The following is a 24,342-nucleotide window of genomic DNA, read 5'->3' on the forward strand; positions in this document are numbered from 1 at the left end:
GGGTAAGGTTAGAGGTGCCACAGTAGATTCAAGTTCATTGAATATTACAATTAGCTGGACCCGAGAACCCATGCTCTTCTACCCCAGTTTATAAATCAGAACTGAGGCGTGGAGTTAGGTGCAGAGCCACAATCCTAAAGACCAGAGTGACGACACAGGGGGGCCTGAGCTGAGAACAGAACATGAATTCATTTCAGACTCAGTGACATTCACTGCACCAGCCTGGTTACTCAAGAATCCACAATGGCTCCCTTTTCCTACTTCATCAAGTCCAGGCTCCTCTGCTCCCCTGCCCTGGCCAAGGTGAGATGGTTCTACCCAAGCCAAGCACATCATGTAACTAGCATTTAAGGCAACTAGGTGATTCAGTAGATAGGTGGGCCTGAAGTCAAAAAGCCCCAAGTTAAAACCTGGACTCAGACACTTACTAGCTGTGTGACCCTGGGCAAGTCACTTAATCTCTGCCTGCCTCAGTTTCCTCGACTGTAAAATGGAGATAACAATAGCTCCTACCTCTCAGGGTTGTTGTGACAATCAAATGTGATGATAGGGGCAGCTAGGTGGCACAGTGGAGAAAGGACCAGCGCTGGATTCAGGAGGACCTGAGTTCAAATCCAGCCTAAGACACATACTAGCTGTGTGACCCTGGGCAAGTCACTTCACCCTCATTGCCCTGCCCCCCCCCCAAAAAAAAAGGTGATGATATTTATACAGTGGCTAGTATATAGTAAGTGTTATATAAATGTTACCTATTATTATTATTAAAGTTCCTGGCACATTGTAGGCACTATAAAATGCCTGCTTTTCTTCTTTTTCTCTTACTCCTCTTCTTCCTCCTCCTCCTTCACCTCTCCCTCCTGCTCTTCCTTCTTCCCCTCATCCATCTTCTCTTCCCCTCCTCCTCTTCCTCCACTTAATTATTGTCTCATTTGCACAGGGCAGAGCACACAGTCAGGACTCAGGGATTTAAGTTACATGATGTACTTGGCCTGGATAGAACCATCTTGCTTTGGCCAGGGCGGGGGAGGAGGGGAGGCAGAGGGCAGGGGGGGTGATGCTCCCTGAATGTCTGAGACTCCAGCATTGAACCTTTCCTCAATTTCCTTTCCCATCCCTGCAGAAATCCTTTTACAATCTGATGATGAGTGACAAGAAGTCAGAGAAATTCTTCAAGGTGCTTCATGACCGAATGAAAAGGGCCCAGCAAGAGACCAAGTCCACAGTGACCGTGAACATGAATGACCTGGGCAGCCAGCCCCGGGAGGACAGGGAGGCTGGGGATACTGGAGGCAAAGGTCAGAGGGCAAAGGTTAGGGCTTGGGGATACCATGCTAGGGCTAGAGAGGGGGGAGAGTCAAGGAAGAGAGGAAGAAGCAGGGAGGATGTAGAAGGAGAGAGGTTCCGTGGCAGGTGGGCTGCCCTGACTTCACCATCCTCCCTCCCTTTCACCATAGGGCGTATGGCTTCCTTTGCACTTCCCAGCCCCACTTCCCGTTACTCCCTGAGTGCCAGCTTCCGCAGGGGGCACGAGGTGGGTGATCGGGGGCAGAGCAATGAGATGGGAACCTCAGTGCTGATCATGCAGCCCATCCTGCGCTTCCTGCAGCTGCTGTGTGAGAACCACAACCGGGACCTGCAGGTGAGAACCCGCCCTGACCTGGCCTTCGACTTCTGGGTCTGTTAGGAGGCAAAAGCATGGGGCTGCTCAACCTTGGGTGTTTCACTGCCCATCCCCATGAATTGGCATTGGAGAAAACATGCATATGGCACACCTACAGGCTTTACTGGTGCACAGTGGAAGGGAACGGGCATTTATTAAGCACTTACTGTGTGCAAGGAACTGTGCTAAGCACTTTTAAATTACAATTATTGGGGTAGCTAGGTGGCACAGTGGATAAAGCACTGGCCCTGGATTCAGGAGGACCTGAGTTCAAATCTGGCCTCAGACACTTGACATTTACTAGCTGTGTGACCCTGGGCAAGTCACTTAACCCTCATTGCCCCACCAAAAAAAAAATTACAATTATTATCTCATTTAATCTCCATACCAACCATCTCCATTTTACATTTGAAAAAACTGAGGCAAACAGATGTTAAATGACTTGTCCAGGGTCACACAGCTAGTAAGTGTCTGAGGCTGGATTTGAAATTGGGTCTTTCTCACTCCAGGCCCAGCATTCTGTGTCAGTGGAACACACATACTCAGTCCTTGTACTCTTGCCCTCTCTGGGGGCAGAGAGATTTTGTGGCATCTTGGAAAAACTACTGGACTTGGAGTAGAGGATGGGGATTTGAGTCCTGGCCCTGACCCTGACTAGCTGTATGACCCTGGGCAAGTCACTTAACTTTATCAGTCTCAGTTTCTTTATTTATAAAATGAGGTGGTTGGATGACACCAGGGGTTCTTAACTGGTTTTGTGACATTGATCCCACTGGCAGTCTGGTGAAATCTACAGAATCTTTTTAAGAATGATGTTTTTGGGGGCAGCTAGGTGACACAGTGGATAAAGAACCGGCCCTGTATTCAGGAGGACCTGAGTTCAAATCTGACCTCAGACACTCGACACTTACTAGCTATGTCACCTTGGGCAAGTCACTTAACCCTCATTGCCCTCTCCCCACCCCATACTACATGTGAAGTAAAAACAGAGTTGTTATCCTCATTGCTAAGTCCTTTCTGGTACGGGTATGCATATGCTATTCACATCACATGACCTGGAAGGTGTCCAGTTCAGGGCTTCTTAATCTGAGGTCTATGAGTTTTTACAAAAATATTTTGGTAATTGTATTCCAATATAATTGGTATCTTTTGTGATCCTGTGTATATGCACTTAAAAACATTGTTCTTTTTTTTTTTTTTTGATGGGGCAGTGAGGGTTTAGTGACTTGCCCAGGGTCACCCACTAGTAAGTGTCAAATGTCTGAGGCTGGATGAACTTAGGTCCCCCTGAATCCAGGGCCGGTACTTTAGCCACTGCACCACCTAGCTGCCCCCCAAAACATTGTTCCTGAAAGGGTTCTGTCACTCTATGACTCTGTGCTCCTTGCTGTCCATGCCCTGCCCAGCCCATGCGTGGATGTCTACCACCCAGTCCGTGTCTCCTGGGGCACCTCTCTCTCCTCCCTATCCGGGTCCCTTCTGGAGCAAACCTTTATGTCCCTGGGGACTGGCATGTCTGCTCCTCCTCTGTACATCCCATGTCTTTCTCCTTCAGAACTTCCTACGCTGTCAGAACAACAAGACCAACTACAACCTGGTGTGTGAGACGCTGCAGTTCCTGGACATCATGTGTGGCAGCACCACCGGGGGCCTGGGGCTGCTGGGCCTCTATATCAACGAGGACAATGTGGGGCTCGTCATCCAGACCCTGGAGACGCTCACCGAGTACTGCCAAGGGCCCTGCCATGAGAACCAGGTGGGGGGCCCAGCCCCGCCAGGGGCAGCCTGTGGGGCTCTGAGTGTGGGAGAGATAGGGGCTGGGAGCCGGGGAAGATGAGGAACTGGCTGGGGCTCTATCCTGAGGCACTGTGTCCTGTCTCCCTGCCCATGCACAGACCTGCATCGTGACTCATGAATCTAACGGCATTGACATCATCACTGCCTTGATCCTCAATGACATCAGCCCCTTGTGCAAGTATCGAATGGACCTGGTGCTGCAACTGAAGGTACAGGACATGAGTGCATGTGTGTGTGTGTGTGTGTGTGTATTTGTTGTTGATTCATTTCAGTTGTGTCCAACTCTTCTTGACCCCACTTGGGGTTTTCTTGGCAAAGATGCTAGAATGGTTTGCCATTTCCTTCTCCAGCTCATTTTACAGAAGAGTAACTGAGGCAAACGGGGTTAAGTTAATTTGCTCAGGGTCACACAGTTGGTAAGTGTCTGAGACTGGATTTGAACTCAGGTCTTCCTGATTCCAGGCCTAGAGCTCTACCCACTTTGTCACCTAGCTGCCCTAGCTGTGTGTATGTGTACCTGTAAGAATGTAAGAGCCAGTGTGTATGCACCCAAGTATGTGTGAATATGTATCTGAGTATATGTGTCAGTGTAAGAGGCACTTTTTGTGTGTGTGTGTGTGTGTGTGTGTGTGTTCGCGCACGTGCACCTAAGGGTGTATATATGTACCTGATTGTATAAAAGGTGTGTGTACCTGATTGTGTATATGGGAGTACCCAAGTATCTGTGTATGTGGGAGACAATGTGTGTAAGTATACATGCAGGGTGTGTGTGAGTATATGCTTGAATGTGTGTGCATAAGCATGAGAGCCAGCATGTATTCACTTGAGGATATCAGTATGCACCTGAGTGTTTGTACCTGAATGTAAGAGAAAGTATGTGCCTGCCTGAGCTTATGTATAGATACATATGTAAGTGTGAGAATAAATGTGTGTGTGTGAGTTTGTTGTTAGTGTATGTACATGCTTGTATTTTGTGTGTCCATTTGCAGATGTGCATATGTCCTACATATGATGGATATATTCAGATATGAGTTGGTGCTAATGTATGTGCACATGCATATGTTTGCACATTTATTGTGTGTGCCTATACATGTGAACAAGTATGTATGTGGTATATTCTCACAAGTGTGTATAGATGTTGTAATGTTCATTGTGGGCAGGCAGATGATGCAGTAGATAGAGCAACAAGACTGGAATCAGGAAGATCTGAGTTCAGATCTGGCCTTATGGACACTTACTAGCTGTGTGACCCTGGGCAAGTCATTTGCCTCCTATTTGCCTCAGTAAGATGGGGACAAACTGGCGAAAGGGATACACTCCAGTATCTGCCAAGAAAATAGAACAGACAGAACAGCTGAACAACAGCACTGTTTGGGGTGTGTGTGTGTGTGTGTGTGTGTGTGTGTGTGTGTGTGTGCAATGAATCAAGAAACTTTTATTGAGAGCTTACTTAAATACCAGGCACTATACTAAGCTCTGGTGATAAAAAGAACGGAAAAACCAGACCCTGCCCTCCAGGAGTTTCCATTCTAATGGAAGACACAGCATATGTAAATCAGTACATACAGGATAAATACAAAGTATATGGAAGATAACCTTAGGGAAAGAAATGTTACATTCAAAATAAGGTAAACTGAGGCATAAAGTGCTGTGCATGGTCAATTTATCAGTAAAGCACAAGTTTACCAATAAATAAGATCTTGGCTTCACCAGCTACGCTAAGACCCTGAATGAGGGGGACAGCTCTCTCTTTTTTTTTTTCAAATTAATAAAGTATTTTATTTTTTTCCATTACATGTAAAGATAGTTCTCAACTTTTGTTTATACAAGCTTTACAATTTCAGATTTTTCTCCCTCCCTCCCCTCCTTCCCCCCTCCCCTAGACAGCAGGTAATCTGATATAGGTGTTTTATATATATATATATACATACATATATATATAACATATACATATACATATACACACACACATAATAACATTAATCCTGTTTCTGCATTATTCATGTTATAAGAGAAGAAATCAGAGCAATGATGAAAAACCTCAAAATAGAAAAAAACAACAGTACTAAAAACAAAAGAAATAGTATGGTTCATTCAGCATCTATACTCCACAGTTCTTTTTGTTTTTTTTTCTTGGATTTGGAGATCCTCTTCTATCATGAGTTCCCTGGAACTCTTCTGTACCATTGCATTGGTGAGAAGAATATAGTCCATCACAGTAGATCAACACCCAATGTTGATGATACTGTGTACAATGTTCTTCTGGTTCTGCTCATCTCACTCATCATCAGCCCATGCAAGACCCTCCAGGTTTCTCTGAACTCTTCCTGCTCATCATTTCTTACAGCACAATAGTATTCCATTGTACTCATATACCACAACTTGTCCAGCCATTCCCCAATTGATGGGCATCCCCTCAACTTCCAATTCCTTGCCACCATGGAAAGAGCAGCTGTAAATATTTTTGTACATGTGGGTCCCTTTCCCCTTTCCATGATTTCTTTGGGCAAGAGACCCAAAAGTGGTATTGTTGGGTCAAAAGGTATGCACAGCTTTATTGCTGGGTCACATACCTAGTGAAGTGTCAGAGTTGGGATTTTTTTTAATTAAAATTTTTTAAAAATTAACAGTTTCTTTTCTTCCTTCTCCTGTCACCACTCAAAAAAAGAAAAAGAAAACCTTTGTTATAAACATGCATAGTCAAGCAAAACTCCCACATTGGCCATGCCCAAAAATCTGTGGCAGAACTAGGATTTGAACACAGGTTTTCCCATCTTCAAGTTTAGCATATCATACCACAAGAATGTCAGGGCACTGAATTGGGGAGTTAAGGAGTTCAGGAATCCCCCCCCGCTAGATCTTCCACATATAGTCTAAGATGTCAGTATTTCTTCAGCTGTAACCCATTTACCTAGCCCCTGGGCCTGTGTGAGTATGGGGTGATTTCTTCCCGAGGCAGAGGGAAGTAGGCAGGATTGGGTCCTGGGAAACCGTGCCCAGCAGTTTCTTCAGTCTCCCATCTGCCCCACAGGACAATGCCTCCAAGCTCCTTCTGGCCCTGATGGAGAGCCGGCATGACAGCGAGAATGCAGAGAGGATTCTCATCAGCCTGAGGCCCCAGGAACTGGTGAGGCAGCCAGCCAGGTGATGGGACTAGGCAGGGGGGTGGGGGGGTGGAGGCCCCTGTGGCCAGGGACTAGTAGAGCTGCCCTGCCCCGGTGGGAGTGGAGCCCTCCTTTCCTTTCTACCAATCCACATGGCATGGGCTAAAGACTGAGGAGGTGGGGGACATGGGGTGTAAGGGTTTGGAGAATGTGGGGAACAGTGGGCAGCTAGGTGGCACAGTGGATAGAGCACCGGCCCTGGATTCAGGAGGACCTGAGTTCAAATCCGGCCTCAGATACTTGACACTTACTAGCTGTGTGACCCTGGGCAAGTCACTTAACCCCAATTGCCTCAAAAAAAAAAAAGAGAGAATGTGGGGAACAGATGGGGGTTGGGAGGAGGCTAAGAGCTGGTGCTGGCTTCCCAGGTCGATGTTATCAAGAAGGCCTACCTGCAGGAGGAGGAACGTGAGAACTCCGAGGTCTCTCCGCGGGAGGTTGGCCACAACATCTATATCCTGGCTTTGCAGGTACTGTCCCCAGCTGTCCCTTTTCTCTCTCCGGTGGACCATGGACCCAGGGGAAAGAGAAAGGCTGGAGAGCACGATGTTGGGTGATTCGGACTCTGGTTGTGACCCTAAGACCCCTGTGACCTCAGACTCTCTCTGCTCTTAGCTCTCTAGGCACAACAAGCAACTACAGCACCTGCTGAAGCCAGTGAAACGCATCCAAGAGGAGGAAGAGGAAGGCATCTCTTCCATGGTAGGACCCCCCAATCCCACTCCCCACCAGAGGGAAGAAGAATCAACTTTGCCCTTCCCTCAGCCCTGTCCTCATGGGCCTACCCTGGGATTCACCCAGTACTCCTCTCCCACGACTCACTTTAACTTCCTCTGTCTCTGTCTCTGTCTCCTGTTTTTTCCTTTTGCATTTGTCCCATTTCTTCATCTCCTTTCCCATCCTTCCTTTCCTTTCTCTTTCCTTCTTCTCCTTATCTTTTCCCTTCCTCTCCTTTTCCCTCTTCTACTTTCTTCTTCTTCTGCCTCTTTCTCCTCTTTTCCTTTCCCCTCTCTTTCTCCTCCCTCCCTCCCTCTCCTCCTCTTCTTTTCTCTTCTTCTGTTTCTCATTTCCCTTATCTCCCTCTCCTTTCTGTCTCTTTTTCTCTACCATTCCTTCTCTTTTCTCTCTTTCCCCCTCCAAGAGACTCTTTATACTGTAAACCCTAAGGGCTGGAGCCTGGGTTAGGATCTGGGCCAGGCTCTAGGCCTTAGGATTAGGACGGTGGACCAGCCAAGCTTGGCTTAGGGTCCGAGGCAGGGTTGTAGTCCAGATAAGTCAGGGGCCTTTCCTCTAAGCCTGACCCCTGGCAATCACTCCACAGCTCAGCCTCAACAATAAACAGTTGTCCCAGATGCTGAAGTCGTCAGTGCCCGTGCAGGCCGAGGAAGAGGACCCTTTGGCCTACTACGAGAACCACACATCCCAGATTGAGGTGGGAGCCCTTCCTTGGGAGAGGAGAAGGGCCCAGAGTGGGGGGGGGATCCCCAAGATCTAGAGCTGGAAGGGACCTCTAGCCCAACCACCTCATTTTACAGATGAGGAAACTGAGGTCCCAGGGAAGTTCAGTGACTTGCTCAAGGTCACGCAGGTAATAAGCATCAGAGGTGGGATCTGAACCCAGGTTCCCTGACTCCAGAGCCAGGGCTTTTTCCACTGGACCTTACTCCCTCCCCAATGGTGGTCACCCTCTGGTCAGTGGCATCGGTCCGAGGCAGCAGAGCCATCAGACCTGGCTTCTTGGCAGTCGTGTGGAAGTGAACACGTGTGAGGGAAACTGCATGTGCATGTGTGATTGTGTGACTCATCATGCCTGCACACACGTGTGTCACTCTGATTCAGCATGTGTATATGAGCACCAGTGTGTGATTCAGCATCCGACGAGCATGCCTCTCTGAGTCAGTGTGTGATTCTGCAGGTGTGTGACTCAGTGTGTGTGTCCGTGTGTGTGTGTGTCCCTGGGGTGCGGCCTCTGCTTCCCTCTCCCCTCTCCCCATCTCCTCCAACATGGTCCCGTGTTCCTGCCCAGATCGTTCGGCAGGACAGGAGCATGGAGCAGATCGTGTTTCCGGTGCCCAGCATCTGCGAATTTCTGACGGAGGAGACCAAGCACCGCCTCTTCACCACCACGGAGCAGGACGAGCAGGGCAGCAAAGTCAGCGACTTCTTTGACCAATCATCCTTCTTGCACAATGAGATGGAGTGGCAGAGGAAGCTTCGAAGTGAGGGCTGGGGAGCAGATGGGTGTGAGGGAGTTAGGGCTTGCCTTAGAGAGAGGTAGAGTAGCTGAGGGCCCAAATTGTGTGTCTGATGTCTAAAAAAAAAATAAATCCTCCACTCCCTGTTGGCCATGGCTGGAAAGTTTTCCTTTAGAATTATCTTCCTCCTTTGGAACCCCATGAAAGGGTAAACCTGATATAGGAGGCCTCTCAAGCCATTATCAGCCATTTATACCACAGTGTCAGTGAAGGCTTGGAAAGGGAGGGAGAGGAGAAAATTATGGGGACACTGAGGCTGGCAGTGGGTGGAAGGAGAATCTCAAATGGGAGATCAGGCACATCACCTTCACAGTCTGAGGCTGACAATGTAGTGGCTGGCCTCTCTCTCTTTTTTTTTTTTTAGGCAATCAGGGTTAAGTGACTTGGCCAGGGTCATACACCTAGTATGTGTCTGAGGCTGGATTTGAATTCAGGTCCTCCTGACTCCAGGACCAGTGCTCTATCCACTGCACCACCTAGTTGCCCCCATTTTTGATTTTTGTTTTGTTTTATTTTATTTTTTCTATTTTATGGGGCAATGAGGGTTAAGTGACTTGCCCAGGGTCACACAGCTAGTAAGTGTCAAGCATGTGAGGCTGGATTTGAACTCAGGTCCTCCTGAATCCAGGGCCGGTGCTTTATCCACTGTGCCACCTAGCTGCCCCTGCCCCCATTTTTTAAAAAAGAAAACAACATTTTTATGCTTTGTTGACCACGTATAGTCACTCCAGCATAAACCCATACAATTTGTGCAAAAATCTTGAGCCAAGGGTGACTTGAGCCACAAGGTGGCTTCCCCCAAATGGGTTAAAATAAAACCAATGTCTTTTCAACCATGAATGGGGCATAAGCTGTAATTCCCTTAAGAGGTCAGGGCAAAGCAAAGCAGGTGCTGACTTGCCCCAGCTGGCTCCCCTACTACGCTTCTCTGTCGTTCAGTTGCGTTTGATTCTTCCTGACCCTGTGGACCATAGCACGCCAGGCCCTTCTCTATGGGGTTGTTGGCAAAGATACTAGGGTGGTTTGCCTTTTCCTTCTTGGGTGGATCACCTCTTGTCAGAACTCTCTACTCTGCCCCGTCCATGACCCTGCACGGCATAGCTTATAGTTTCATTGAGCTAAGCAAGCCCCTATGCCACGACAAGACAGGTCTAGGGCGGGCTTTCCCTTCTCTACCCTGGTCCCCATACTCAAGGCTGGCCTTTCTTCTGCTCGTGTCTCCTTGCCAGGCATGCCTCTGATCTACTGGTTTTCTCGCCGGATGACGCTGTGGGGCACCATATCCTTCAACCTCGCTGTCTTCATCAACATCATTATTGCCTTCTTCTACCCATATGTGGAGGGTGCCTCCACAGGTAAGGATAGCACGAGGAGGCAGGCTGAGGCCTGGGGCTTCCTGGGCCTCCAAAGGGGAACTAAACAGGGTCAGGGGTGATAGGGGCCAGCACCACTTGTTGGACCTTCTGGAGCCAGTCACCTCTGGTACTAAGCAGACCCTCTGAGCAGACTTCTGCTGGGCACTGCGGGGGTGGGTAGTAGCCATAGGAGCATAGATTTAGAGCAGGAAGACAGCTGAGAGGCCCATGGCATCCAGCTCTCTCATTTTACAGTTGAGGAAACTGAGGCATGGAAAGATGAAATGACTTGTCTAGGGTCTCACTGTAAGTATCTGAGGTAGATTTGGAGCCAAGTCACAATTAAAACAGAGGGAGTAGGAGATGTAGGCTCTTGTTCTCAGGAAGCTTTCACTCTGATTGGGGCCATTAATCTCAGAGACTTGATAGTAGCATGTGTACAGTAGAGAAATGGGAGGCAGCAGGACAGACTGGGAGCAGGGGAGACATGGGGATTGTTTTATTTTACAAGTGGAGAAATTGGGGCTCAGAGAATGTACTTGACTTGCTCAAAGTCAGAGCAGATATGGAAGAACGTAGGTCTGTTCCCGGGGGGGTCCTGGGAGGGCTCCATTGGAGGCCAGAGGCCCCCTTGTCAGGGATGTTGTCAAAGGGATTTGTGTACAGCTACAGGTCAGGCTAGTGATTCTGTGACTCCCAGTCCAGTTCAGGATCCCCTAGGAGATGAGCTCGAAGGTCCCGAGTTGGGCACCAGAGCTTTGGGAGGGTTCCTCTCACCTTTTCTCATTTCCCTCCCCATAGGTGTTCTGGGCTCTCCACTTATCTCCTTGCTCTTCTGGCTTCTGGTCTGCTTCTCCATTGTGGCTCTGTTCACCAGGCGCTACAGCATCCGGCCCCTCATCGTGGCTCTCATCTTGCGCTCCATCTATTACCTGGGCATCGGGCCTACCCTCAACATCTTGGGGGCCCTCAATGTGAGTGCCAGATGAAGTCCCACGGTCACCTCAGGGACAATGGGGAGCAGGGTGGGTGCAGGAGAGAGGGAGTGTAGTGCCAGAATGCTAGCAATACCACTACTGCTACTGATGCTAGCATTTATATCAGGTGTCCCCAAAGTCAGTGCAGTTGTAAACTATTAAAGCTTCAAAATGCACCAAGACACTCTGTAAAAGGACATCCTGTAAAGTCTTTTTAAGGTTTGCCAGTCCCTATATATACAGATAACATATATCATATGTATACATATACAATATATTTGTAATATTTATGCAATATATTTATGATACATCTTTATATACTTATTTTATATGTGATATATTACATATAATTACACATGTCTAATCACAGATATGTGCATGTACATAAACATACATGTACGGGCACATCTATGAACACAGGCAACACACGTTTATGTTTGTGTGTATATATACCTATGTGTTCATGTATATATATATGAAAGTATATATATGAGTGTATGTATGTATATATTTATATATATGTATATATCTATATGTCCGTCTATCATCTCTTATCTCTCATCTCTCTCTCTCTCTCTCTCTCTCTCTCTCTCTCTCTCTTTCTATCTGAATGACAATTTAATCGGATCCTCACAGTAACCCTGTGAGGTAGGTGCTATTATTATCCTATTTTGCTGATAGGGAAACTGAAGGAAAGCATAGTTGTGCTTCCTTCAAATAAATCCCAACTACAATTCCACCTTCTACAGGAAGCCTTTTCCCTTAATTCCAGTGCCTTCTCCTTGCTGATTTTCTCCAATTGATCCTGTATCTGTATTGTTTATACATGGTCATTGGCATGTTTTCTCTGCCATTAGTTTATGAGCTCCTTGAGAGCAGGGGCCATCTTTTGCCTTTCTTTTTTCTCTCCAGTACAGTGTTTGGCACATAGTAGGAGCACAAAAAAAGTTTATAGGCTGAATAACAGGTGACTTGCCTAGGACCACACAGCCAGTAGTTTTCCTGACTCTGAGTCTAGCTCTCAATCCACTAAGCCACCTAACTACCTCCCAGATCATAACTCTGAAGGAAAGCAGGTGGGTTGGGGTGAGGGATCATATTCTCTCTGATCATATTATTCTTCTTGCTTTATAAGCCATCTGGCCTACAGCCAGCTTACTCCCTTATTCTTTGAAGATTTTTATTGATGTGTTTTTAAAAAAATTAAAAATTTTTTTTTTTTAGTGAGGCAATTGGGGTTAAGTGACTTGCCCAGGGTCACACAGCTAGTTAGTGTCAAGTGTATGAGGCCAGATTTGAACTCAGATCCTCTTGACTCAAGGGCGGTTGCTCTATCTACTTCACCACCTAGCTGCCCCTTGACTAGGGATTTTTTTAGGCTTGAAACTCATGAGGGGGCATAGATATACCCTACAGTAACTTGTGGCTATAGCCAATGACTCCTTGTCCTGACTAACCCATCCTCACTGCTCAGGAGCCCAAGGCTGAAACCCTTTTGGAGGATGTTCGTGAGAGAAATCCCCACCTGGTCCCTTCAAACCTGAACACGGTGCTGAGTTGTGACTGTGCCAGTACTAAGTCATTTGGGCCTAGCCCTCTAACCCAGACAGGGAAATGGGTTATGGAGGGAGAGCAAACCCTACTTTTATGGAAAATAACATCCCAGGAATGCATCACATAGAAAGTAGTTCTCTCGGGGCAGCTAGATGGCGCAGTGGATAGAGCACTGGCCCTGGAGTCAGGAGTACCTGAGTTCAAATCCGGCCTCAAACACTTAACACTTACTAGCTATGTGACCCTGGGCAAGTCACTGAACCCCCAATTGCCTCACTTTAAAAAAAAAAGTAGTTCTCTTACTCATCCCACTGCCCTCTTTTTTTTTAAGATAACTTTTACTTTGTTACCTTTATTTCCAAATATATCCCTCATCTACCCAAAGATCAATCCCTTTGTATAAAATGATAAAAGAGAGAGAAAGCAGTTCATTAGCCAACATAGCAACAAAATCTGACAGTGTATGTAATGTTCTGTTCCACTAGTCTGCAAAGAAGGGACCAAGAGGTATATTTTCTCATCTCTTATTTGGGGCCAAGCTTGGCCATTATAATTACAATGTTTGGGTTTTTTAAATTGTTGTTCTTTCTGTTTACATTATTGTAGTCATTGTATGTGTTGTTTTCCTGGTTGTGCTTACTTCAACTTTGCATCAGTTCATGCAAATCTTCCAATGTTTCTCCCATGTTTCTCTGTAGTCCTCCTGTCTATCATTTCTTATGGCACAGGAATATTCCATTATATTCTTGAACCAAAATTTGTTGAGGCTTTCCTTGGTCGTTGGGTATCTACTTTGTTTTCCTTTTTTTTTTCCTACCACAAAAAGCGCTGCTGTAAATATTTTGGTGCATGTGGAGTCTTTATCTTTGACTTCTTTGGGATTAAATTGCCAACACCCACTGTCCTCTTTTATCCCTTCTGTCTTGCTATGCTGCTTCTCTTGACTTGTCCATCACTCTCATCTTTCTTTTGCCCATCTTTTGCTTTTTTCTCAGCTAACCAACAAGATCGTCTTTGTAGTGAGCTTTGTGGGCAACCGAGGCACCTTCATCAGGGGCTACAAAGCCATGGTGATGGACATGGAGTTCCTTTACCACGTCGGCTACATCCTCACCAGCGTTCTAGGCATCTTTGCCCATGAGCTCTTCTACAGCATCCTAGTATGACTTCTGGAGTGATGGTGGATGGGCCAATGGGGGGAGAAGGGGACAATGCAAAGATGGGTTCTGGGGAGGGAGTTTTGAGAAAGGGTAGAGTGTGAATCAGAAGGTTGTTGGGGTCCCATTATATGGTCACCACTTTTCTTTCTTTTTTTTTTTTTTTAAGTGAGGCAATTGGGGTTAAGTGACTTGCCCAGGGTCACACAGCTAGTAAGTGTTAAGTGTCTGAAGCCGGATTTGAACTCAGGTACTCCTGACTCCAGGGCCAGTGCTCTATCCACTGTGCCACATAGCTGCCCCGGTCACCACTTTCCTATGCTGGGGGCCCTCAGGATTCAGGACTGAGTTTCTCAAGGTCACAACTGGCAAGGTGTAGCATATCCGACTGCCTATTTCTACTGTTCCAGTGTTCTCCCCTCACCCCCCCCCCACCAAAGGACAGGGATATGGGTCAACATAGAAAAAAGAGCTCGTGGACTAGGCTCAGGAAGCTGGTTCTAGTCCAGGCTTTGCTGCCCATTAGGTCAGGTGGGCCCTGCTTTAATCAAATGGAATGTCTTATGGAAGCAACTCTAGACCTATTGCAGAGGGTTAGTCTGAGGTGGGGAGAGTGTGTTTTGCTAAGTTGAAACAGCTGTCTCAGTTTGCCTCTTCCGCTTCTTCTAGCTCTTTGACCTGATCTATCGTGAGGAGACCTTGTTCAACGTGATCAAGAGTGTGACCCGAAATGGGCGCTCCATCTTGCTCACTGCCCTGCTTGCCCTCATCCTTGTCTACCTCTTCTCCATCGTTGGCTTCCTCTTCCTCAAGGATGACTTCATTCTTGAGGTGGACCGGCTGCCCGATAACAAGTCCAAAGGTCTTTTTCTCTTCCCATTCCCTTGCCCTGTCTCCAGTACTTGCCCCCTTGTACTATCCCCAGTTGTCCCCTCTCTTCCTCATAGACCTCTCCATCCTTAGCAGAGGAATGACTGCTGAGAGCTGACATTTGTATAATACTTTAACATTTGCAAAGTATGGCTGTGGAGCATAGTATTCAGTGTCAGCCAGAGATGTGACAGACAATTTCTCCCCCAGTGGGTGGGGTGGGTGGTATAAGCTCACCTTTGGTGTTGCTGGAAGAGGAGGAAATTCTCCCGGTGTGATGAAGTCATGCCTTTGCTACCACAGAAGAAGGGAAAGTAGGGGGAAAAGCCCCTTTGGGATTGTGTTGTCAGTACTCTCTAAATTCCTTGTTTTGGGGCAAAGCCCCAGTCATTCCACCTGAGGTATAGCACTCATGATTACAAATCCAAGTGTAAGAAAGAGTATAGGACTAGAGTGAGGGTTATTAACCTAGGGTCCATGAACTTTTTTCAAAGAATATTTACAAAACCATATTTCAGTATAATTGGTATCTTTTATAATCCTATGTTTTTATTTTGTGAGTGTTATTCTGAGAAGGGGTCCATAAGTCACGCTGGACTGCCAAAGGGGGTCCATGACACAAAAAAAGCTAAGAGCCCCTGCTCTAGAGACCAATGCTCCTGTGTCTTCCCTCTACTCACTGTTGAATACACCAAAGCTCTCTGAGTCTATTCCTCCACCTGCTGGCCCCATGGGAAAAATGATAGCCTTGTCCCACCGCCAGGTAGCCCTTGAAGATTGGAATGGGGTGGGAGTTCTCAGGTCTCCATGTTCCTTAAATAGAGCTCACTTGCTTGTGGTACTTGGTTCTCTGACATCTGAAAGGCTATCTGAGGTCTCCAATCCACTCCCCAATCCCCCTTCAGTTTGGGAAAGGATAGGAGGAGGTCAGACATACCCATCCCTGCTGATTAATACCAATTGTGCACCAGCAGATAGAGTCTTCATATTCTGTCATTTTGAAGCTTTTCCTACCCCCCTCCCAGCCCCCACCTACCACCAAGGAAAAACTACTTCTCAGCAGTCCCTGTCACAGCAGCGAGTCCCTGATAGGAACAGGGCCATTTCCAGATGTCCCCAGGATCAGTATTCACAGGGGATGCCACATGCATACATGGGCCACCATTGTTTCTCTCTTCTCCAGCCAGCTCTCTGGGAATGCACCACAGCGCTGCAGCATTCATGGACACATGCAATGGAGATAAGATTGGCTGTTCCTCTGGCATCACAGTGCCTGCCACACAGGAAGGTAAAGATAATGCAACTGTAATGGAGACCAGATGTAATTGGGACAGGATAGGATGGAGTTTGGGGATGGGTTGGGGTTAGGGGTTGGTGCTTGGGGGAGTAGGTGCGGGGAAGGGAAGGGAATAAGCATTTAATAATCACCTGTAGTGTCAGGCACTGTGTGCTAAAAGTGCTTTACGAATATTATCTCATTTGATCCTCACAACCACCCTTAGAAATAGGTGCTGTATTATTCTCATTTTATAGATGAAGAAAATAAGGCATACATTAAGTTAAGCCCAAGGTCGCATAACTAGCAAGTGCCTGAATCCGGATTTGAACTCAAGTCTTCCTGACTCCAGGCCCAGCTAAACTGAGTTAGAATTTGGCTTTAGGTACCTACTAGCTGTGTGACCCTGGGCAAATCACTTAACCTCTCTGAGCCCTAGTTTTCTCATCTGTAAAATGAGGATAATCATAATTCATAGGGTTTTTGTGAGGCTCCAAAGAGAGAATGTATATAAAGTACTTTGTAAACCTTATATACATGTGAGCTATTGCCAGCTTCTATCTCCATCCCTCAAAAGACTCAGAACCGTAGAATATAGGAATCCACACCTGAGAGATCCAGTCCCCCATCTTCTTTTATGGGCTGATGGGCTCCCGGGCATCATACAGTTCAACTGTGATTACAGAGGACGATGATGAAGACAGCACAGAGCGAGCCTGTGACACATTGCTGATGTGCATAGTTACTGTCATGAACCATGGACTTCGAAATGGCGGGGGCGTGGGTGATATTCTGCGAAAGCCTTCCAAAGATGTGAGCCATTTTCCTTCCTCCCCTCCTTTCCAGCCTCCACTAGGGCATTCCCACTGTCTCCTGGACCAATCCCTCTCCAGTAAAAAGAGAATGCTGTACCTGTGGGTTTCCCATTAGGTTCCCACCCCCCAACCTTACTTCCAGTGGGATCAGTCTTACTTTCTGATTCTTTTTTTTTTTTTTTTTGTGAGGCAATTGGGGTTAAGTGACTTGCCCAGGATCACACAGCTAGTAAGTTGTCAAATGTCTGAGGCCAGATTTGAACTCAGGTCCTTCTAACTCCAAGGCCAGTTCTCTATCCACTGTGCCACCTAGCTGCCCCTGATTCTTTTAAAAAATTATTTTTATTGATACTTTTTGTTGTTATATCACCTTATGTTTCCCACTGTATCCTTCTCACCCCTTCCAGAGAGTCATCTTTTATAATAAAGAATTTTTAGAAAGAAAAGGAAGAAAGAAAAGAAGGAAGGATTGAACATAAAAAGAAACAGAATGAAGGAAAGAGAAAAAAACATTTCCATAAAATTGACATCAAAAAAAATTATTCCACACCCATTTCTGCATAGAACCCAGGGGAGGTTCTTTCTCCTGTCTCTTCTTTGGGGCCAAGTTTGGTCATTATAATCTCATAGCATTCAGTTTCGTTTGTTTTGTTGCTGTTCTTTCCATTTACATTGGTCTAGTCCTTGTGTGTATGTTTTCCTGCCTCTGTTTACTCCACTTTACATCAGTTTGTACAAGCCTTTCCTCGACCCTCTGTATTCATCATATTCATCCTATTTCCAGCCCTGTAAATAACCCCATTCCATTCATGGACCACAATTTGTTTAGCCATTCCTCAGATTCTCAGCATCCACTTTGTTTCCAGTTCTTTGCTACCACAGAGAGTGTTGCAATGAATATTTTGGTGTTTATGGGGCCTTTTTTCTTTTCTGTCATTGACTTCCCTGTTGGATTCATCTAATTCCCCAGGGAAGGTCCCATAGGCATCATTTTGTGAGTGTTATTCTGAGAAGGGGTCCATAGGTTACGCTGGACTGCCAAAGGGGATCCATGGCACAAAAAAAGCTACCTTTGTCCCGCAAGGGCTGGAAGAACAGGCTTTTATTTATTTATTTAGTATTTTATTTTTCCCCAGTCACATGTAAAAATAATTGTTAACATTCATTTTTTTTGTTTTGTTTTGTTTTGTTTTTTGCGGGGCAATGGGGGTTAAGTGACTTGCCCAGGGTCACACAGCTATTAAGTGTCAAGTGTCTGAAGCTGGATTTGAACTCAGGAACTCCTGAATCCAGGGCCAATGCTTTATCCACTGTGCCACCTAGCTGCCCCCTTAACATTCATTTTTTAAACTTTGAGTTCCAAATTGTTTCCCTTCCTTCTTCCCTGTCCCTCCCCCTCCCCAATTGAGAAGGCAAGCAATTTGATACAGGTTATATGTGTGTAGTCATGCAAAACATTTCCATATTAGTCATGTTGTGAAAGAAAACAGAAAAAAAAATCAAAACCTCAAGAAAAAAAAGTTTAAAAAGTATGCTTCAATCTGTATTCAGACTCCATCAGTTCTTTCTCTGGGGATGGACAGCAATTCTTTATCCTAAGTCCTGCAGAGTTGTCTTGTATCATTGTATTGCTGAGAATAGCTAAGCCATTCACAGCTCATCACCATACAATATTGTTGTTACTTTGTACACAGTACATTTCACTTTGCATCAGCTCACATAAGTCTTTCAGGCTTTTCTGAGACCATCCTGCTCATCATTTCTTATAGTACAATAGTATCATAATCACATACCACAATCTGTTCAGCCATTCCCCAGTTAATGGGCAAAGGAAGGCTTTTAGGGGGCAGCTAGGTGGCGCAGTGGATAAAGTACCAGCCCTGGATTCAGGAGGACCTGAATTCAAATCTGACATTTGACACTTACTAGCTGTGTGACCCTGGGCAAGTCACTTAACCCTTATTGCACTCCCCCCCCCAAAAAAAAAAAAAGAGAAAGGAAAAGAAAAAAGGAAGGCTTTTAATAAGCTGAACTTAATAATACTTGGGGAGTGTATGAAATAGGAATCTTTCTCCAGAAGGACAGTTAACTTTGCGTAGGCAGATTTGGCTGAGAGGTAAAACTGTCCTTATCAGACATGGAACATTGGAACAGGCAGGATGGAATGGGGAAGTTGAGTCAGATCTTCATTTTGTAGTCTGACGTATCGTGAATTCCAAGGATATTCCAAGTAACCAACTTTCTGTATAAGTGGAAAAACCACCTCAAACCAAAATGGGAATGATTTCTGGATAACCTGCTGTTTTAAATTATCCAAAATCTATTCCAGTGGCTTCCTGTTACTTCTTAGATCAAATATAAAATCCTGTTTGGTTTGGTTTTTTTTAAAATTTTTTTTAGTGAGGCAATTGGGGTTAAGTGACTTGCCCAGGGTCACACAGCTAGTAAGTGTTAAGTGTCTGAGGCTGGATTTGAACTCAGGTACTCCCGACTCCAGGGCCGGTGCTCTATCCACTGCGCCACCTAGCTGCCCCTCCGTTTGGTTTTTAAAACCCTGTACAGCCTGATTCCTTTTTACCTTCCCAGACTTCTTAATCTTTACTTCCTTCCACACATGTTGCATCAACATTGTCCATATTCTTCCTTACACTAGGCACTCCCATCTCCTGATTCTAGGCCCAGCACTCTGTAGAGCAAAACTTAGTTTGAATTAAGCCTTGAATAACCGCTAGCTGTATGACTCTGGGCAAATCACTTAACCTCTCTGGGCCCCAGTTTTTTCACTTGTAAAATCATATATAATCCATAATCATAATTCATAGGGTTTTTTTGGCTTTTGGGGGGAGTGACTATCCAGAAAGGATATCTATGGAGCACTTTGTAAACTATAAGTGCTATATACATGTGAGCTGTTAGCAGCACCTCCCCCCCCCCCCGCCCCACCATCCCTCTGTTCCCCTTGTTTCATGCTTGGAACACTCTCTCTCCTCACCTTTACTTCCTGTCTTCCCTTCAAGATGTAGCTCGAATCTTCCCTCTCACAGGAGTCCTTTGCTGGTAGTACCTTCCGTGAGATGACTCCCCTTTACAGTACCTATATCCAGTATGCATGTGGCTGTCTATATGTTGTTTTCCCTACCTGATTGTGAGCTCTATGAGGGCAGGGAGTGTTTTTGTCATTCTGTGTAGCCCCAGCCTTTAGTACAATGCCTAGCACATAGTAAGAACTTAATAAATGGCTCATCCACTCCCTGACAAACTGTTTGTGAGGCAGTGACCTACTCACGGTGGCAGTGAAAGTTAAGAGGTGTAGCCAGGACTAGAACAAGTCCCAGCTCCTTGTCCTGAACTGTTTTCTACATTCTGTTTCTGCTCAGAAATTTATCCTGTGGACCCCTCCCTACCCCATTCTCCAAATCCTCCAGATCTTATGCCCCATGGACATTTGCTGCCATTTTTTTTTTTGAAAGACAATGAGGGGTTAAGTGACTTGCCCAGGGTCACACAGCTAGTAAGTGTTAAGTGTCTGAAGCCGGATTTGAACTCAGGTCCTCCTGAATCTGGGGCCGGTGCTCTATCCACTGTGGCACCTAGCTGCCCTTTTCCTTTCCTTTTCTTTTTCTTTTTTTCGCCATTTTGACTTCAGAGATCTCTAGATCTCCAGTCTTTGACACCTTGTCCCACTGTATCAGTTTGGAACCCAGTAAGTTTTAGCTTCTGGTGTCCGGGGATCCTGGTGGTGGGGGCTTCTGGCCTTTGTCTCTCTTCTCCCAGCCCACCATCATTTCCCTGCCAACAGGAGTCCCTATTTCCCGCACGAGTGGTCTATGACCTCTTGTTCTTTTTCATCGTCATCATCATTGTGCTGAACCTCATCTTTGGGGTGATCATCGATACCTTTGCTGACCTGAGGAGTGAGAAGCAGAAGAAGGAGGAAATCCTTAAGACCACATGCTTCATCTGTGGTGAGAAGGTGTTTTCTTTTCTGGAGTGCCTTCAGGCCAGCTGGAAGAGAGGGAGCTATATCATGCTGGCTTAGAATATTGACTGAGTCTTTTCCTAGTTCTTGGGGAAGGGATCCTGTCCAAGTCTTGGTGCTTTGGCTTGGCCATCTGGGAATTAAGGGAATACACTTGTCAGTTGCTCTGAGGTATGGGGTGGGGTGGGGCAGTGTGAACATGCAAAAACTTAAGTATCTCAGAACCAGAGATTTCCAGCTGGAAAAGAGAGACCATCTAGCCTGACCCTCTCATTTTACACATGAAAAAACTAAGGACTAGAAGGGTCAAGTGACTTGCCCAAGATCACACAGGCAATTCAGGATTTGAACTCAGGGTCCTCTCATTCCAAAGTCATTGTTCTTTCCTTTATAACCCCATTCTTCTGACTGCTGAGACTAGCCTCACTCCTGCTTTGTGCAACGTTTAGATTCTACTCATGGGGTTTAGTTATCCAGGTTCTTAGGCCTCTATTTCAGGAGAGGGGACTGCACCCTATGGCAGGGCTAGGTTGCTTTAGTTTAGAGCAAAGTGATTCAGACTTTTAGTCGACCTGACTCAAATATCTCATGGAGGCCTGTGAGATGTTTTACTGCCCTTTGACCATTTAGATGGTTGTTGAATGGTTACCAGCAACTTCTTCTTTTCTGTACTTTTCCCCATAACAGCCGGGGGGGGGGGGGGGGGCGGCGGAGTGAAGGGGAAGATGATGTCCTTTCTCCTTCCTCCCTCCCTTCTCTCACCCCTTTCCAATCTCAGGTCTGGAGAGGGACAAGTTTGACAACAAGACCGTGTCCTTTGAAGAACATATCAAGTATGAACACAACATGTGGAACTACTTATATTTCATCGTGCTGGTGCGAGTGAAGAACAAAACAGACTATACTGGCCCGGAGAGCTATGTAGCTCAGATGATTAAGGTGTGGAGGAGGGCATGGGTGGGATGGGCAGGTGAAGAATTGGCTTAAAGTGAAGGGACTGGGGGCCTTGGAAAGCAGTGGCTGGTACGCCCCATCTGCCTAGTCCTTTCTGTTTCTGATACTTGTCTATGTCTAGGCCCAGACAAGGAGGGCCCCAGCCTAGTCAGATATCTTTGGAATCCCAGGTGGTTTTGCCACAGGGTCCCTGGTTAGCCTTGGAGGTCTCGCTTTATTTATTCAATGGAGGGAAATTTCACATCTGTCTGAACTGGGGGTTAGAAAGGAAGTCAACACTCCCCGCCCCCCAACCCCTTGTGGATTGTTAATGAAGGGGGATGAGAGAGGGGCTATGGGTTCTGACATCTGCAGATACTATATAAAGGGCTAGCAGGGGAGCTGGAGCAGCATCTAGAGAAATCCTTCTCAGGGATGAAAATGCTACCAACTGTTGACTCCCAGCTCCTGCTGCTGGAGCTAGGCTGATTCTGGAATCACATTTCAAAAGTTATCCCAAGTTAAACTCCCCAGCTGGTGAGAGAACACACAAGGCCCTGGGACTGTGCTGGCCTGGTGGATTTTAGATCCCATAAGTCTGATTGGCTTCTTTCCCTAAAACTATTTTGGAAAGGGCAAGGCTTGTGTGGATAGTACCAACAGAGGGTGTGTGTGTGTGTGTGTGTGTGTGTGTGTGTGTGTGTGTGTGTGTGTGTGTGTGTGTGTCTCCCAAAAGAGATTTTTTAGCCTGAGAGAGGACAGACTTGGGGGGAGGACACTTTCCTCAGTTTCCTCTGATAGCCCAAGTGCCCCATAGCCTATAAATGGACAGGACAACCAGAATGTTAACATTTTAATCCTCAGGGGAGGTGTTACACAGACAGTTGGCAAAGTTAGAGAAAGAGTGGTTCTGCACAGGCTGAAATTTTACACTTGCCTGAAAGGTGATGTCACTCCTACCTACTCTCTACTTCTCTAAGGATGGCAATTTTCTGATTCGTGATTTCTCTGGGGGAAAGAACGTCCAATGTTTTGGTTGAAGGAACCTTTCCTTCCAGCTTTTGCTGGGCTTTCAAGCTGCAGAATGTGAGGGAAGAGGTGGTACTGTCGACAGAGGTCTTCAGAAGTCAGTTTAAAAGTCAGCTTTGCCACAGCCTCAGTGCTTTGGCACTTAATGACAAAAACAGCCCCACCAGGAAGGCCCTGGGGCGATAGCAACAGTTACTTGGCCTATTCCCCCTGGCCAGTGACTTTGCAGGGCTATTGTAGAAAGTTTCATTTTTTAGGATCTCTTCCAGCCTAGTTCCTGCCTCCAGTCTTATTGACCCTCTATTTCAGAACAAGAATCTGGACTGGTTCCCTCGAATGCGAGCTATGTCACTGGTCAGCAATGAAGGTGAAGGAGAACAGAACGAGATACGGAGCCTTCAGGACAAACTCAACTCCACCATGAAACTGGTGTCTCATCTCACCTCACAGCTCAATGAGCTCAAGGAGCAGGTAAAACATTTCCCTTGTCCTCAGTTGCCCCTTTTCACCATCTCCCGACCTTGGGAAGCCTCAGGCCACAGCTCTGAAGTCTCAGTCATGCTCACAGAGTTGTCTCTAGGTCCTAGGTGATTTTATCAGTGCTCAATTCTATGCCACCTCAGCCCTAATCCATGTATATGACTTAACCCTCCTTGTCCAGCTTCCTATTCACTGAACTTTGACCCCCCCCCCTTAATTCTAGAGCCTTCCCTATTGATTATTTCTAAATTTTTCTGTAGAGAGCTTGTTTGTAAATAGTTTACGTGCTGTCTCCCCCATTACACTGAATTCCTTGAGAGTAGGGATTGTCATCTTCTGCCTTTCTCTGTATTTCTAGCCCCTAACATTTAACAGGCATTTATATTTATTGCTAATGTTTATTGTCTGACTGAATGGTAAACATAGACTTTCCTCTGCCACGGAACCTTACTCCAAAAGTTCATTCATAATCTCTATTAGGCCAGATTGGTGAAACTTGGTGAAACTGTAAGTCAGGTGGGGACAATATTGTGATCTAAGCCTTCTTCCTGTTAATGGCTTATCCATGTGATACTGTGTGTGTGGGGGAGTGGGTGGGTGTAGGGGTGTAGGGTTGGTTTGGCAGGTAGGGTTAACCTGGTAAGGGTTATTTGCATTTTAAAAGAGGACTCTAATAATAGAGAGTAGCTCTCTCCAAAGCAAGGCCACTCTGTCCCTCCCTCTGGGAGGATATAAATCAAAGACCTCAAAGGCTGCCTTATCTAGATAGAGCAGGGGGACTTAGCTGATGGCGTCTTTTCATATGCCTGAGTGCCTTTAGGTACTGGGCACAAGCTGATGTAACTAGCCGCATAAAAGTTGTGGTTTGTGACCAATAGATCAATGAAGAGTTGAACAACCCTCTCCGGAGCGAGGTGGCGGTTTGTTTAGTAACCTCGGGACCTTTCTGAAGGTCCAAGGGGGAGGGGCAAGTCACAAAGAGACAGACATCAAAGCGCTAGTTCTTTTAGCGGAGGCTCACAGAGCACTGAGGGCACAGGG

The 24,342-nt window shown here is 46.3% G+C and overlaps 1 protein-coding gene across 1 annotated transcript in view; it reads left to right on the plus strand.

Moving 5' to 3' along the window:
- The window catches only part of ITPR3 (inositol 1,4,5-trisphosphate receptor type 3), a 133,342-nt gene that overhangs the window by 107,652 nt on the left and 1,348 nt on the right, over nucleotides 1-24,342 (plus strand). Inside the window, exons 40-57 of the mRNA XM_043963070.1 lie at nucleotides 1,121-1,295; nucleotides 1,455-1,639; nucleotides 3,216-3,416; nucleotides 3,556-3,666; nucleotides 6,489-6,584; nucleotides 6,990-7,091; nucleotides 7,237-7,323; nucleotides 7,943-8,053; nucleotides 8,648-8,840; nucleotides 10,106-10,231; nucleotides 11,033-11,205; nucleotides 13,758-13,922; nucleotides 14,589-14,781; nucleotides 15,973-16,077; nucleotides 16,751-16,878; nucleotides 20,680-20,845; nucleotides 21,638-21,798; nucleotides 23,131-23,292. Coding sequence (XP_043819005.1) covers nucleotides 1,121-1,295; nucleotides 1,455-1,639; nucleotides 3,216-3,416; nucleotides 3,556-3,666; nucleotides 6,489-6,584; nucleotides 6,990-7,091; nucleotides 7,237-7,323; nucleotides 7,943-8,053; nucleotides 8,648-8,840; nucleotides 10,106-10,231; nucleotides 11,033-11,205; nucleotides 13,758-13,922; nucleotides 14,589-14,781; nucleotides 15,973-16,077; nucleotides 16,751-16,878; nucleotides 20,680-20,845; nucleotides 21,638-21,798; nucleotides 23,131-23,292 — 2,640 coding nt within the window. The remainder of the gene's footprint in view (nucleotides 1-1,120; nucleotides 1,296-1,454; nucleotides 1,640-3,215; nucleotides 3,417-3,555; nucleotides 3,667-6,488; nucleotides 6,585-6,989; nucleotides 7,092-7,236; nucleotides 7,324-7,942; nucleotides 8,054-8,647; nucleotides 8,841-10,105; nucleotides 10,232-11,032; nucleotides 11,206-13,757; nucleotides 13,923-14,588; nucleotides 14,782-15,972; nucleotides 16,078-16,750; nucleotides 16,879-20,679; nucleotides 20,846-21,637; nucleotides 21,799-23,130; nucleotides 23,293-24,342) is intronic.

This window comes from Dromiciops gliroides, chromosome 4 (genome assembly GCF_019393635.1).
Source record: "Dromiciops gliroides isolate mDroGli1 chromosome 4, mDroGli1.pri, whole genome shotgun sequence".
NCBI classification, from domain to species: Eukaryota; Metazoa; Chordata; class Mammalia; order Microbiotheria; family Microbiotheriidae; genus Dromiciops; species Dromiciops gliroides.